The 16,438-nt window shown below is 40.4% G+C and overlaps 1 protein-coding gene across 6 annotated transcripts in view; it reads left to right on the forward strand.

The window, feature by feature from the left end:
- Nucleotides 1-16,438, forward strand: part of LOC140195274 (homeodomain-interacting protein kinase 1-like) — a 129,082-nt gene that overhangs the window by 76,882 nt on the left and 35,762 nt on the right. For 3 of the 6 annotated variants that reach the window (XM_072253344.1, XM_072253346.1, XM_072253349.1), the window contains 3 exons: nt 2,063-2,181; nt 9,144-9,278; nt 15,912-16,054. In XM_072253344.1, the coding sequence (XP_072109445.1) occupies nt 2,063-2,181; nt 9,144-9,278; nt 15,912-16,054 (397 nt within the window). The remainder of the gene's footprint in view (nt 1-2,062; nt 2,182-9,143; nt 9,279-15,911; nt 16,055-16,438) is intronic. The other 3 variants (XM_072253345.1, XM_072253347.1, XM_072253348.1) reach the window with 3 other exon arrangements.

Consider the following 16,438-nt stretch of genomic DNA (forward strand, 5'->3'; position numbering starts at 1 on the left):
AAGCAAAAGAGAGGGCTTACCAGGAAGCCAGAGCTAGTGGGGAAGATAGAGGATTGGGAAGCTTTTAAAAACTTGCAGAAGGTCATTAAGAAAGAAAAGATGAATTAGGAAAGGAAACTGGAGACTCATATCAAAGAAGATACTAAAATCTTTAAGTATATGAAGGGTAAAAGAGTTGAAGGTAGATATAAGACCAATAGGAAATGATGCTGGAGATATTGTAATCAGAGATGCAGAGATGGCAGAGGAACTGAATGCGTATTTTGCATCAGTCTTCACAGTGGAAGATACCTGCTGTATACTGGACATTCAAGAGTGTCAAGTGCAGTGAAAATTACGACTCAGAAGGTGCTTAGGAAGCTTAATGGTCTGGGGGTGGATAAGTCTCCTGGACCTGATGGAATGCACCCTTGGGTTCTGAAGGAAGTAGCTGGAGAGATTGTGGAGGCATTAACAATGATCTTTCAAGAGCAGATATATTCGGGCATTTTACCAGATGACTGGAAATTTGCAGATGTTACTCCGCTATTTAAAAAGGATGGGAGGCAGCAGAAAGGAAACTATAGACCCGTTAGCCTGACATCAGTGGTTGGGAAGTTGTTGGAATCGATTGTTAGGGGAGAGATTACAGAGTACCTGGAGGTACGTGACAAGATAGGCCAAAGCCAGCATGGTTTCCGGAAAGGAAAATCCTGCCTGACTAAGCTACTGCAATTTTTTTGAGGAAATTATAAACAGGGTAGACAAAGGAGATGCAGTAGATGTGGTGTACTTGGATTTTCAGAAGGCCTTTGACAAGGTGCCGCACATGAGGCTGCTTAGCAAGATAAGAGCCCATGGAATTACAGGGAGTAATTCTGTTAAAACAGAGAGTAGGAATAAAGGGATCCTATTCTGACTGGCTGCTGGTTACCAGTGGAGTTCCACAGAGTTTGGTGTTGGGACTGCTGTTTTTTATGATGTATGTCAATAATTTGGACTATGGGATTAATGGATTTGTGGTTAAATTTGCCGATGATACAAAGGTAGGTGGAGGAACGGGTGGTGTTGAGGAATTGGAGAGCCTGCAGAGAGACTTGGATAACTGGGGGGGAATGGGCAAAGAAGTGGCTAATGAAATACAATGTTGGAAATGTATGGTCATGTACTTTGATGGAAGAAGTAAACAGGCAGTCTACTTTTTAGATGTGGAGAGAATTCAAAATGCAGAGATGCAAAGGGATTGGGAGTCCTTGTGCAGGATACCCTAAAGGTTAACCTCCAGCTTGAGTCAATGGTGAAGAAGGCGAATGCCATGTTGGCATTCATTTCTAGAGGTATAGAATATAAGAGCATGTGATGTTAAGGCTTCGTAGGGAACTCGTGAGACCATACTTGGAGTATTGTGTGCAGTTTTGGGCTCCTTATTTTAGAAAGAATATACTGACATTGGAGAGGGTTCAGAGAAGATTGACGAGAATGATTCCAGGAATGAAAGGGTTACAGTATGAGGCATGTCTGGCAGCTCTTGGGCTATATTACCTGGAGTTCCGGAGCATGAGGGGGGATCTCAGAGAAGCAGGAGGCCAAGTCATTGGGTGTATTTAAGGCAGAGATAGATATGTTCTTGATTAGCCAGGGCATCAAAGGATATGGGGAGAAATCAGGGGAGTGGGGCTGACTGGAAGAATTGGATCAGCCCATGATTTAATGTTGGAGCAGACTCAATGGGCCGAATGGCCTACTTCTGCTCTTATATCTTATGGTCTTAATTACAGATGCTAGCATTTTTCCTTTTATGAAGTGAGTCCCTGGTCTGTAGTTCCCTGTGTACTCTCTCTGATGAACAGATTTCAACAGCTTGAATACTATAATTTGGATTTGAGATTCAAAAGTATGTAACAATAGTTTGCAAAGATTTGCACCCTTTCAAGTGCCAGATTCAGCTGTGTTCTGGCACTTAGTAAGACCTCTGAGATGTACCTGGTTAAAGTATCAATATAAAATTGTTGATTCTTAACAGCCTTCTGCCACAAGCCAATTTTTGAAATGACCTGAAAGCATTTGCTATTTTTATTGATAGGGCTACAAGCATCTGCAAAACATTCTGGGTTTTCTGTTCGAGTTGAGAATGCAGTACCCGTCGTACCACAGGCACCAGCTGCACAGTCAATTCAGATTCAACCAGGTGTTCTTGCTCAGGTACGTGGCTGACTAGTTCATTTTAATTGCAGTTTTCTGCAATTTCCTGTGCTTCTGCCCTTGGAAGGTGGGCCCAACGGGCACAGGTATCTTGTGGATTGGTAATCTGGCGCCAGCAGCTGGTATAAACAGGACCAAGTAGTACAGGCACAAGAGATTGTAGGTACTGGAATCTGGAACAAAAATGTACTGCTCAAAGAACTCTTTGGGGCTAGAAAAGGGATGATTGACATTGTATGTCAAGATGCTGGATTAGGGGTGGGAGCAATGAGAAAAAAGTCATCATATAAAAGTGAGGAGAAGAGGGAGGTAGGTGGAACTAGATGACTGGAGGAATGAAGGGCCAATGGAGGCAGGGAGAATGGGAAAGATGAATCAAGGTAGAACAATGGATTGATAGTTGTGTGGTAGATGGGACCAGCCTTGGTAATAAGGGAAAGAAGGGAAGGTTGGAAAAGGTGGATAAGGGAAGAGAACTTGGTGAGAGTGGGAAAGTAATACAAATGTAGGTTACTTGAAAATGTAAAATTCAGTGATCATGTTAATGAATGATAGATGACTCGAGCAGAATGTGAGGAGCTGATCTTCTGGCTTGCATTTGTCCTCACTGTTGGTCAAGAAAGGTTCGAAGTATAAGCTGGGAAATTGCAGGCTAGTGACTCTGATGTCATTTGTGGGTAAATTATCAGAGGGTATTGTAAGGGACAGGATATTTGGATAGAGAGGTCCTGATAAAGGATAGTTATCTTGGCTTTTTGCGTAGTAGGTTGTGTCCAACCAAACTTTGAGGTTTTTCAAGGAGATTATGGGGAAGATTAAAAGAAAGGTGATGGATGTTGTCTGTAGTCTACAGAGACTTCAACAAGGCCTCTGACAAAGTACTGCATGGGAGGATAATTCAGAAGGTTAGGTCACTTGATACTCAGAATGAAATAATAAATTGGATTTAGCATTGGCATAGCAGAAGTCAGAGATTGGTAGTAGATGGTTGCATCTGACTGGAGGCCTGTAACTAGTAGTGTGTCTGTGATCAGGGCCCTGTCTGTTGGTTTAGATGATAATGTGGTACACTGGATCAGCAAATTTACGGATGCCACCAAGAATGGGGACATAGTGGACAGTAAGGAAGGCTCTCAAAGCTTGCGGTGTGGTCTAGACCAGTGTTAAAAAATGGGCAGAAAAAAAGCCAGATGGAATTTAATGCAGTCAAGTGTGAGATGTTGTACTTTCACAGAACAAACTAGGGTAGGACTTAGTAAACAGTGGGGCGAGAAGGTGTGCAGCAGAACAAAGGGATCTGGGAATCCAGATCCATAATTCCATGAAAGTGATAAGTAGATAGAGTTGTAAAGAGATCTTTTGGCACATTGCCCTTCGTAACTCAGAGCAGTCTGGGAGTTGGGATGTTATGTTGAGGTTGTATAAAGTATTGTTGAGGTGAATTTTGAATATCGTGTGCAGTTCTGGTCACCTGCCTACAGGAAGAATATCAATAGGCTTAAAAGAGTGCAGAGAAAATTTATAAGGATGTTGCTGGGATATGGGGACCTGAATTGTAGGGAAAGGTAACATAGAACCATAGAAAACATACAGCACAATATAGGCCCTTCAGCTCACAAAGCTGTGCGGAGCATGTCCTTAGCTTAGAGCTACCTAGGCTTACGGCTGACATCTATTCTGTACCTACTTCCAAACATTTTAAAACTATGCCCTCTCGTGCTAGCCATTTCGTCCCTGGGAAAAAGCCTCTGACTATCCCACGATCAATGCCTCTCATTATCTTTTACACCTCTATCAGGTTATCTCTCATCTTCCATCACTCCAAGGAGAAAAGGCTAGGTTCACTCGGCCTGTTCTCATAAGGCTCCCCAATGCAGGTAACATCCTTGTAAATCTCCCCTGCACCCTTTCTATGGTTTCCACGTCCTTCCTGTAATGAGGTGACCAGAGTTGAGCACGGTACTCCAAGTGGGGTCTGACCAGGGTCCTATATAGCTGTAACATTACCTCTCGGCTCTTAAATTCAATCCCATGGTTGATGAAGGCCAATGCACTGTATGCCTTCTTAACCACAGAGTCAACCTGCGCAGCAGCTTTGAGTGTTCTATGGATTCAGACCCCAAGATCCCGCTGAACCTCCACACTGCCAAGAGTCCTACCATTAATGCTATATTCTGCCATTATAGTTGACCTTACAGAATGAACCACCTCACACTTATCTGGGTTGAACTCCATCTGCCACTTCTCAGCCCAGTCTTGCATCCTATCAATGTCCTGATGCAACCTCTTACAGCCCTCCACACTATCCACAACACTTCTAACCTTTGTGTCATCAGCAAATTTACTAACCCATCCCTCCAATTCCTCATCCAGGTCAGTTATAAAAATCACAAAGAGTAGATGTCCCAGAACAAATCCCTGAGACACACCACTGGTCACCGGTCTCCATGCAGAATATGTCCCGTCTACAACCACTCTTTGCCTTCTGTGGGCAAGCCAGTTCTGGATCCACAAAGCAATATCGCTTTGGATCCCATGCTTCCTCACTTTTCTCAATAAGCCTTGCATGGGGTACCTTATCAAATCTATGGCTCTACCTTCATCAATGTGTTTAGTCACATCCTCAAAAAATTCAATCAGGCCCGTAAGGCACAACCTGCCTTTGACAAAGCCATGCTGACTATTCCTAATCATATGCTTCTCCAAATGTTCATAAATCCTGCCTCTCAGGATCTTCTCCATCAGCTTACCAACCACTGAAGTAAGACTCACTGGTCTATAATTTCCTGGGCTATCTCTACTCCCTTTCTCGAATAAGGGAACAACATCCGCAACCCTCCAATCCTCTGGAACCTCTCCCGTCCTTATTGATGAAGCAAGGATCATCACTAGAGGCTCAGCAATCTCCTCCCTTGCATCCCACAGTAGCCTGGGGTACATCCCATCTGGTCCCGGTGACTTCCAAAAGTTCCAGCACATCCTGTTCCGTAATATCTACATGCTCAAGCTTTTCAGTCCGCTGCAAGTCATCCCTACAATCGGCAAGATCTTTTTCCATAGTGAATACTGAAGCAAAGTATTTGTTAAGTATCTCTGCCATCTCGTCCGGTTCCCTGCACACGTTTCCACTATCACACTTGTTTGATCTTATTCTCTCGCGTCTTATCCTTTTGCTCTTCACGTATTTGTAGAATGCCTTGGGGTTTTCCTTAGTCCTGTCTGCCAAGGCCTTCTCATGGCCCCTTTTAGCTCTCCTAATTTCATTCCTAAGCTCCTTCCTGCTAGCCTTATAATCTTCTAGATCTCTATCATTACCTAGTTTTTTTGAACCTTTCGTAAGCTCTTCTTGACTAGATTTACAACAGCCTTTGTACACCACGGTTCCTGTACCCTACCATCCTTTCCCTGTCTCATCGGAACATACCTTTACAGAACCCCACACAAATATCCCCTGAACATTGGCCACATTTCTTCCGTACATTTCCCTGAGAACATCTGTTTCCAATTTATGCTTCCAAGTTCCTGCCTGATAGCCTCATATTTCCCTTTACTCCAGTTAAACGTTTCCCTAACTTATCTGTTCTTTACCATAGCACTGGAGAGGGATAGGGAGATAGAATTGTGATCACCATCTCCAAAATGCTCTCCCACTGAGAGACCTGACACCTGACCAGGTCCATTTCCCAATACCAGATCAAGTACAGCCTCTCCTCTTGTAGACTTATCTACATATTGTGTCAAGAAACCTCCTTGAACACACCTAACAAAGTCCACCCCATCTAAACCCCTCACTCTCAGGAGATGCCAATCAATATTTGGGAAATTAAAATCTCCCACCCCAATAACCCTGTTATTATTACACCTTTGCAGAATCTCTCTCCCTATCTGCTCCTCAATGTCCCTGTTACTATTGGGTGGTCTATATTAAAAAAAAACACCCAGTAGAGTGATTGATTGTTAACTTCCACCCACAGAGACTCCATAGACAACCCCTCCGTGACTTCCTCCTTTTCTGCATCCGTGACACTATCCCTGATCAACAGTGCCATGCCCCCACTTCTTTTGCCTCCCTCCCTGTCCTTTCTGAAACATCTAAAGCCTGGCACTTGAAGTAGCAATTCCTGCCCCTGCACCATCCAAGTCTCTGTCATGGCCACAACATCATATCTCCAATCATAGGTCGAATAAGTTAGTCCTTTATTCTCTGGAGCATAGGAGAATAAAGGGAGATACTGGAGGCATACAAAATAGAGGATTGTATAAAGGGTAAAAAGGGTAAACTTGTGCAGACGTTACCCTCTGAGGTTGGGGGAATCGGAGGGAAAAGTTGTTTGGTGGGAAGATGGTGCAAGTGTGGAACAAGCTGCTAGCAGAAATGATACTTGCAGGTTCAAGTGCAGCATAAGACAAGCTTGGAAAGGTATATGAATGAGAGGTGTATGGAGAGCTAGGGTCTGGGTGCAAGTAGATGGGACTAGATGGAAAAAGAGGCTGGGACAGACTAGATGGGCTGAATGGCCTGTTTCTGTGCGAAGTGCTCTGTGACTCTGATTGTGATAAATCAGTGAAGGACAGAAAGAGTGACAGTGCAGTTGCTTTACAAAATGACCACATAGTCTACACTTGGCAAAGCTCGGAAACAATGTGAGTGCACTGTTGTTGCTGGATCAGTAGCACAAATTAATGTTATCTGGATTATATTGGAGCAGTTTCTCAGTACAATTTAATGCTCAAAATGACAATTTTTCCCCGTAAAAATTACCTAAGAAATCTTATGTCAGAGGAAATACTGATATCAGATTGTTAATTTTTTTCTCAAATAAATGTAGAGTTTTTGTTTTCTGTTTGGTTTTACTTTTGACTCAAAACTGTGGCTTTAAACAGAATTGGAATTCCATCAATGCACTATTTACTGAGGTAGCTTTGGATAAAATTTGACAATTAACATCAGCCATATGTTTGATTATTGAGGCAACGAAGTATCAGGCCCAGTTCAGTCCAAGGTAGACAATGAGAGTAGAAGTTGTTGTGGATTCTTAATGGAAGTTCTGTCCTATCAGACTCCTGCTGAAATTAACTCTATAGTAATCAGTAATATGACCTGGTTCTGTGGATTGCTGTAATTAGGAAAATGCCTGGTTAAATTTGGTGAATTTGTTCAACAGTTAAGGGAATGCAGGGCTCACATTGATTCAGTAGAGTTCATATTTGCATATTAATTTTGTTTGGAAGGATTTTAAGTAATTGAAATCTATAATAAAAATAGAAAATACTGCAAATGTCCAGTAGGTCTGGGCACCTCTACAGAGGACAAAGTGGAGTTAAGGTTGCAGGTCGGGAATTTATTTTTTGGTTGCTTAGATCAGTTGTTCCCAACCACCAGGCCGCAAGCATGTGCTACTGGGCCGTGAGGAAACGATATGATTTAGCGATATGAGTCAGCTGCACCTTTCCTCATTCCCTGTCGTGCACTGTTGAACTTGAACACCCACCACCCGCCCCCAGTTGGCCGGTCCGCAAGAATATCTTCAATATTAAACCGGCCCTCTGTGCGCAAAAGGTTGGGGACCCCTGGCTTAGATAATTCAGTTACACAAATTGTAGAACTAATTGTAATACAGTTTTGAAGGCTGTAGCAGCTTCATAACCATTTTATAAATTTTGAAATTCCTTTGACCTGCTGAAGCAAGTCGATTCATTGCAAATCCACTTGCAAGTGTTGTTTTCCTATTGCTGGAACTTCTTTGCTAAAATGTGGAAGGAAGTATTGTAATTTATGATATGAGCCTGTGAAACATTGAAGAGGCAAGGAGAGAACAAAGATGGTAATGCAAATAAAATATTCCTAACATAGCTTTAGAACCTCAAGAGGTAACTCTTCCAAAAACATTCTCATTCTAATCTGATCAAAATATTTTGGTACTTTGGAGAATGCTATTTTGATATCTCATTTTCATTGTGATTTTGCTTTACTTCCACTATGGTGTATTTTTTTGTGTACATTTAACTTTTACAGCAGTTTTGAACCAATAAGCATAAATGCTGTATCAGAATTTGATTGAGTCCACATTGCTTTTCTTAAGTATTGAAATTACTGTGAAGGCATCTAGTTATGCAAGCCAGTGGTCTCAACTTGAAATTATGTATAGTTGTTGAAGCATGTAGTTGTACCACAGGTATTGGATTATTGTTTGAAGTTGTTCACATACAATTTTGTTTGGCTCTACCTGGATACTATTCCACAATTTGGGAGTCATTGTTTATGTAATGATTCAGTCATGCAAATTAAAGTTACTGAGAATTAAAAACATACGTTTTGGTTGTAATGATTGTAATCACTAGGGAATCTCTTGTTAGTTAATGATTTTTTTTCTTTTCTGTCTAGGGTTATGACAATTTGGAAAAAAAAATAACTCCTTTTTTTTACAGTGTGGAAAATGTAATTTTGAAATATTAAGTGAACCTTTTATAGCTTTGAAAGTCTTGTTGTTAGAGCATAGAAATGTTTATCTCTTGATCCATGACTGTCTTGGTTTCATAATGTTCAGTGGTAAATCATACTGTAAAATCAGAAACTGAAATAATTTTGTTTGTAATAATCCAGATGCAACCTTGCGTGTTTTATTTTTAAAGCTATGATGGGATCTTTTTTCCTGTTTACACAGTTGGCAGCGTTCCTTTTTGTATGCCCTAACTTGTATGCAAGTTGCATGGGATAAGCAACTGAGTGATGGTCTTTTCTTTCCCAGAGCTGACCAACCTACAAAATATGAATGGGGGAGGGGGCAGAAGGCAATTTTGTAATCCAGGTCTCAATTCCGGTTTCACTCGTATACTTCAGTTGTTTTGCAGAGGCTTAGCCTTGAATATCATACTATCCAGGGCATCAAGGAGGAGCGCTGCACTTTTGAGAACTAATGAACCATATAACTAACTCCCACCCCCCCACCCCCCCATTACAGGGCAGCTGCACACCGCTGATGGTGGCCACTCTACATCCTCACGTTGCCACTGTTGCTCCGCAGTACGCGGTCCCTTTTACCTTGAACTGCGCAGCCGGCCGGCCTGCGCTGGTCGATCAGACGACCACAGTACTGGTAAATGCTCCCACTTGGTGTGATTCTATGCACTAACAGATGCTCCTCTGAGGCTGCTGCAGGGGAACAGAAGCATGTATCATCGTGTGCCGGCTTACATATTTTCACGTCATTGGACGTCTGCTCTGTTTTACGTTCCTGAACGATCTGAATGACAAAACAAGTTGTACTTCAGGCCAAAACACTCAGCATTTCTAAAAGGCTCATATTCTGGTAACTTATTTAATAATGACAAATACAAAAATCTACTTTCAGTGCTGATGAACTGTTTGTTTCATTTAATAAATTATCATCTGGAACAACATAAGGTGGTCTAAGAATTTATCTGCCTGCAGAGTAATTATGTGAAAGATTAAAGGTAGGTGCCAGATCCAGATATTTTCATCCACTTCAAACCAGACTAAGTTGATTAAAGTTCTGCTGCAGAATATGGAAGGAAGGAGGTAAATGATTATACTCCATACAAATCCTTTTGTAGAAGATTTGTGCTACTTAATAGATGAAGCTGGGCAATTTTAGCAATAGGTGGTATTTCTCTTCCACTTTCCACAGGGCTCAAAGCCAATGAGGGAAATGATGGCAGGAGTGAGGAAGGAATAAGATGTGGAATTAGGTGACTGATGGGATAGAGTATTATTTTTGGTGTAGACCAGTGGAACTAAATAGTTAATTTTTTTCCATCACTGAGGTGAAAATAAGCTGCCTTATGACACCAGAGTTGTCCTAAATGTAGTTCAAACTTGGTTGCTGAGAGTGAGTTTGGAGTAGGGAACAAAAGTGATGTTTTGAGTCTTGGATTTAGGTAGCGGAATTTTCGGCTTATCTAGCATTGGATATCAGTCAGACATGCTGTCTGTCAATTTAAAAACACTGATTATATACTGTGGAAATAAGGCTTTTTAAAAATTCTTGCTAAATACCATTATATGGCAGACTACCACCCTGATAGAAGTTAATCAATTAGGAATAGACATGAGTGTATCGGGAAACCCATCACTTTTGCTTTTGGGATGAATAGCTGGAAAATTGGTCTTTTAGAGATAGTTTTATAATGCATTCAGGCAGGAGGCTTTATTTGTTCCTGTTTTGAGAGACATATTTACATCTTAGCAATATATATTAACATGTATTTGTAAAGTTGTAATCAGGAATGTAGTTGGATTTTAGACAGATTAAGATGGAATTTGATATTGTACACAGTAAAGTGGCTCAAGTTGTTGAATCTGATGTCTCCAGATACAGAAAAGCAGTATTTTAAATGAGTCAATAAATTTAAACAAATACATAACCTGTATGATATTATGCCAAACAAATTAAGCTAGTAGTTATTTGTCTAACTAAATTAATCCCTTTTTGACTACACAAAGTCCATATCCCAAACAAGAGAAAATCTGCAGATGCTGGAAATCCGGGCTGCACACACCAAATGCTGGAAGAACTCTGCAGGCCAGGCAGCATCTAAGGCTATGTCCACACTACGCCGGATAATTTTGAAAACGCTGGTTTCGAGTAAAAACGACAGGCATCCACACTAGGCGTTTTTCAAAATATCTCTGTTCACACTAAAACAGATATTTGTGCGAATCTCCTCCTACTGGGCATGCACAGACACATCTACAGAAAACAAGCGAAGAGGAAACGGTATGATATTTATGTTTCTGCGGCAGCGTTGTGTTATTTTCATTGAAACTAGAGTACCTACAATAACAGCGAAAGAAACTTTTCAAAAATGTCTTTGAGGAATACAAAGAAAACCTCTGCTGGAGAAAACAGACCGAACTTCTTCGTTTAGACAGACAATGGAGTCGAGCTGTTTCTGCGAGTTACAAACGACTACAAAGTCAGCAAAGCAGTAGGGATGTTTAATTCCAAACAAGCTATTAACGTAGACAATAAAGTAAACAACACACGCATGAAGCTGTTCTCTATCCAAGATCAATATTATCAGCAATTACAAAATGTTAAATGGTCAACTCGACATAGACTACCAATCCTACATCAAACCCAAACCTATCAGGAGCAGAAGAAGGCTCAACTCAATTTGAAATACTGGCTACCAAGTCAGATGTGTACAGCAATTCATTTTTCCCCCTCACAATTAAAGCATAGAATAATGTTAATCCTAACACAGTCACACAACCAAACCGAATTAAATTTAAGGCAGCTTTTCTTCTTCAGAAATCTCCTTCTTAAGCCCACCCTCCGCCACCTCCAGTTTAAATTCCATGCGGAATATTTTGGAGGATCAAGAACCAAGAGATTAATAATGTTAGAATTACTGCGCAGGTCTGGCAGCAGAAGATTCCACAGAACCACAGCAGTGGTCAGTCAGCGACAGTGCCGGCTTGGAGACCCCGGGGTACAGCAGATCACCGTAGACTGGGAGACCAGAGGGTACGGGCAGAAGAACAGAGGATGCAGTCAGAGAAACTGAGGGGACCAGCATGAAAACCACTTCCAGTTTAAATTCCATGTAGAATATTTTGGAGGACCAAGAATCAAATACCAAGAACTAGGAACAGCTGTCCAGCAGTGCTTGTGCAGTCCCAAGCAGAAGCAGAAAAAGCATTGTTGTTATGGTGTTGTCATGACAATGTTTTTAAATCTCTCCGTTTACCCTGTCCACACTACAATGCGAAACAATCGTTTTCAAATTTACACACTCTGGGGAGTGTTTTCGAAAATCTCTTTTTTTCGGGAGATGAAAGCGCAGTTTCAATGTGGATGGAAGGTCAAAACGAAGAGAAAAAGCTTCGTTTTCAAAATTATCCGGCGTAGTGTGGACGTACCCTCAGGCAAAGGGTACAGTCGATGCTTCAGGCCGAGACCTTTCACCAGGACAAAGTCCATATTCCTCCATATTTGCATATTCATGTGCCCACTTAAGAGGCTCTTAAATACGTCCATTGTATTTGTCTTCACTGCAATCCCTGACGGCCCATTCCAGCACCCAGCATCGATTCCTTGGGGAGGGGGTGTGGGGAGAGACTTGGTGAAATTGGAAAGAAATTCTCTCAGTAGACCTCCTTTAATCTTGCCCCATCTTACATTAAATCATGCCATCTAATATTAGACATTTTAAACCCTGGGGGAAAATGATGTTGGTTGTCTATCATAAGACCATATGATATTGGACCAGAAGTAGGCCATTTGGCCCATCGAGTATGCTTCGCCATTTTATCATGGCTGAACCAGTTTTCCTTTCAGCCTCATTCTCTTGCCTTCTTGTATCCCTTCGTGTCCTGACCAATCAAGAATCTATCAATCTCTGCCTTAAATTTACATAAAGTCTTGACCCGCCACAGCTGTCTGTGGCAATGAATTCCACAAATTCACCACTCTCTGGCTAAACAAATCCTTCTCATCTCCAATCAAAAAGGATGCCCCTCTATTTTGAGGGTGTGTCTTCTGGTTTAGGACTCTCCCACCATGAGAAATGTGTGCCTCCATAATCTTATAAGTTTCTGTAAGGTCTCCCCTTAGCTTCTGCTCACAATAAAACAACTCAGTTTGTCTATAGCCTCTCGTAGTACATGCCTTCTAATTGAGACAGCATCCTGGTAAACTTGCATGCTTTCCACAGCCTTCCCATAATGGGTCAATCAGAATTGAATATAATACTGTAGGTACAGCCTAACCAGAGTTTTACAGACCTACAATAAAACTTTGATTTTTGAATTGAGTACATTGATTTAATAAAGGAAACCATGCCATATGTCCTGTTTACCACCAGCCTATCAACCTGTGCATCCACTTTCAGGGATCTTTGGACTTGGACCTTAAGATCTTTGTATATCAATGTTGTTAAGGTTCCTGCCATTCCAGCCACATTTGATTTGCCAAAGTGCAGCACTTCCTAAATTAAACGTCACAACACTACCAGCCTTGTTATCTGCAAACTTGCTAACCCATCCTATCATGTTGTTATTCAGATTATTAAGATGTATATCACAAACAGCAGAGGTCCAGTACTGATCCCTGTGCAACACCACTAATCATGGACCTCCAGCCAGAGTAGGTCCCATTGACAACTGCCCTCTGCTTTCTATTGAGAGGCCAATTCTGAATGCATACACCGAAGTCACTGGATCTCATCCATCTCAGTCTTCTGGTGAGCTCACTGTGAGGGACTTTGCCAAATACCTTGCCAAAATCCATGATCCATTGCTTTGCCCTCATCAATCACCTTCATCAATGACTCAAAATTCAATTTGATAAGTATTGATATTAGCTTTGGCATATGATTGTAGAAGGTGTAATGTTGCACTTTATAAAAACAACCTGGTCTGGTTGCATTTTATTGCCCTTAATTCTAAAACTTATGCAAATAAATTGCAAAATCTTCCCATGATTAAGCTAGAACAACTGAGCTGTGGCATCTTGACTGCAGTTGGAAAAATTGAGCTTAGACTGTGGTAGAATGTGTGGATTCTCTGGTGTTTGTTAATTCAAGGACCAATGTGCTGATATTTTACAGAACAGTGTAACAGTTTTCCCCCCTTGTAGCTAAGGGTTTGATTGGTAGTTCTACATTTATGCATTCCAAAACACTATTCCATTATGTGATAGCGGTCAAGTTAGAGCCTTTTAGTAATGCTGAATCTATTGAATTTTAATTGATATCTTCCAACTGTTCAACGGCTAGTGACATGGTAAGATTGATAAATTGAAATCTGAACCAATATTTAACATTCACTGTGAAGACCGCAAAAATTAATTAGCATTTTTCTTTTCCTTAATAAGTGTAATAGATAAAACAGTGGTTTTGAAATAGGCTTGCAGTAATGTAAGTGAGCAAAATAGTTTCAGTATAGACAACTGTATTTTTAATTAAGGCCAGTGACTTGTATCTTGCTGAAACCGTGCTTTAAATGCTTTCATTGAAAAGATAACATTTTTTGGCTCAGGTGACTGTCAAAAATGTTAAGATATTCTAAGTAGGAAGCAGTTTAATTTAAAACAAAGTACCAGCTTTCTTGTAACACTAAAGTATATTTTAAAAATCTCTAGATTTAATTGCCAAACTCTTTATTAGGTGAACACAAAATACTATGCAGATGCTGGGGTCAAAGCAACACGCACAACATACTGGAGGAACTCAGCAGGTCGGGCAGGGTCCTGACGAAGGATCTCGGCCTGAAACGTTGACTGTTAATTTCCATGGATGCTGCCCGACCTGCTGAGTTCCTCCATCGTGTTCTGCATTAGGTAGCTGAGTCAGTGTTTAGAGTTTAAAAATGTGGCCAAGGTTCATGCACAGATCTGTTTGAAAACAATAAATGTGAGTATTAACAGGATTAAATTATTGATTTTACTTTCAAAATTAATTTACCAAAAGCTGTTTACCTAAATATACCTAAATATACTTGGATACATACTAAATCTCTGCCATTTGTAGTATTTTGACCCTGTTGTAATGATTGAATAGAGAGAACTATTTCTAATGTGTATTATGCCTTGATATTAAATGATTTTTCTACAAATTTGAAAAAGGACAAAAGTTTTATTACTCTTTTGCATTAAAACACTGTATCCATGCTGTGTAAGCATATATACTGTATAATCTGAAACATATTCTCAAAATTCTTACATAATTTAAGGAATTTAAATTTTATCAGCTTTAGCATAAATTTAAATAAATAGAAAATCCCAATGCAAAAGCATCTTTGTATAAATATGTGCTAATATTTGTGGGATCCACCACCGAGTTGTGGAGCGCGAAGAAAAATCATCATCACTTCAGCAAAGGCATGAATGTATGTTGCCGTAATACCCATGTATACATATTCATGCAGTACATTTTTTCTCTGATCTAATTGATAAATAACGGGTCAGTCAAAATTCTTTTTGAAATTGATGCCTAAAATTGTTGTGACAGCATTATGAATAACTTCCAAACTGCTATCAGGACAATTTTAGGCTTCATTTACAAAACACATTTTGCCTGATCTTTTGTTTTACAAATTGCATGTAGTCTGTTCTTGAATGGAATTCCTGTAATGTGTTCTTTTGATAATGCTCCCCATTGATCATTTGGTGCAAATCCTAAAAGTTTTCAACTTTATTAAGAAATCATTTATATAAGATTCTGCCACATATAATGTTTGGCGATTTGAAAATTGCTAATTAGATTTTGTGGTCTTGAATTAAAACATAGTAGCATGTTTATTTTTAAATGGATCCTGCAACTTCTGCAGTCGCTTCCAGTGACAATGTGCATTTTGCTTTCTCAGATCGAAGGTTGGTTAGAATGTTCCCTTCCTTTTCCCCTTGCTGCTTAGCATGAGCCTGCTTAGAAGAGATTGCTGTGTCTGTGTGTTTGTATTCCTGCAGAATGGCTCGTCGCACAGAATATTCGAATGTATGTTTCTGCTTCAGAGCTGCAAGATATTGGATATACTCACTCTCTCTTTCTCTCATTAAACTGTAATGCCTTGTCCTGTGCAGGTATTGGCTTTGGAGGGAGGCGTTGTGTCAATCTAACATCACAAATCTTTGTTTTACCATTGTGCTTCTCTTGCCAGCTGTGTGCGGCCTTCCGCTAGATGCTTTATGTTCTCTTCTGGGTGTCTGCAATCTTTCGGTGTTGTGTCTTGGGCAGTGGCAGTATTAACAGTTTGTGTCTGTTTGCAGCAGGCATGGCCTGGAGGAACCCAACAAATCTTGCTGCCATCAACTTGGCAACAGTTACCTGGGGTAGCTGTCCACAACTCTGTGTCACATGCAACTGTGATACCAGAAACTATGGCTAGTACTCAACAGCTAACAGACTGGAGGCAAGTGTAGTTTTGAATAAACTAGGTTGTTTCTGTTTAAACGTTTTGCTCAAACTTTGCATTTTTCTCTACTTATGGAATTGGGGAATGTAGCTTACCAAAAACACTATTACAATAATCATGAATTAAAATACTGTTTTCAAGTTAGTCATGATAATATGTTTTGTAAATCATTAATGACTGAATGGAAAGGATATTCCATTAAGTTAATGGTGGGTAATGTTAAGGTCATTTATCAATGAAATGAAAGAATTGTAGCAAGTACACGTAAAGAGCATCATGATCAATACTAAGAAAGTGGACATTTTAGCTTGAGGGAAGTTGGTGTGCAGATAGTTCTCAGGAATGGAACCCTTGTACTAGCCCATAACTGCTTATTTTCCC

The sequence above is a fragment of the Mobula birostris genome, chromosome 3 (genome assembly GCF_030028105.1).
Source record: "Mobula birostris isolate sMobBir1 chromosome 3, sMobBir1.hap1, whole genome shotgun sequence".
NCBI lineage: Eukaryota > Metazoa > Chordata > Chondrichthyes > Myliobatiformes > Myliobatidae > Mobula > Mobula birostris.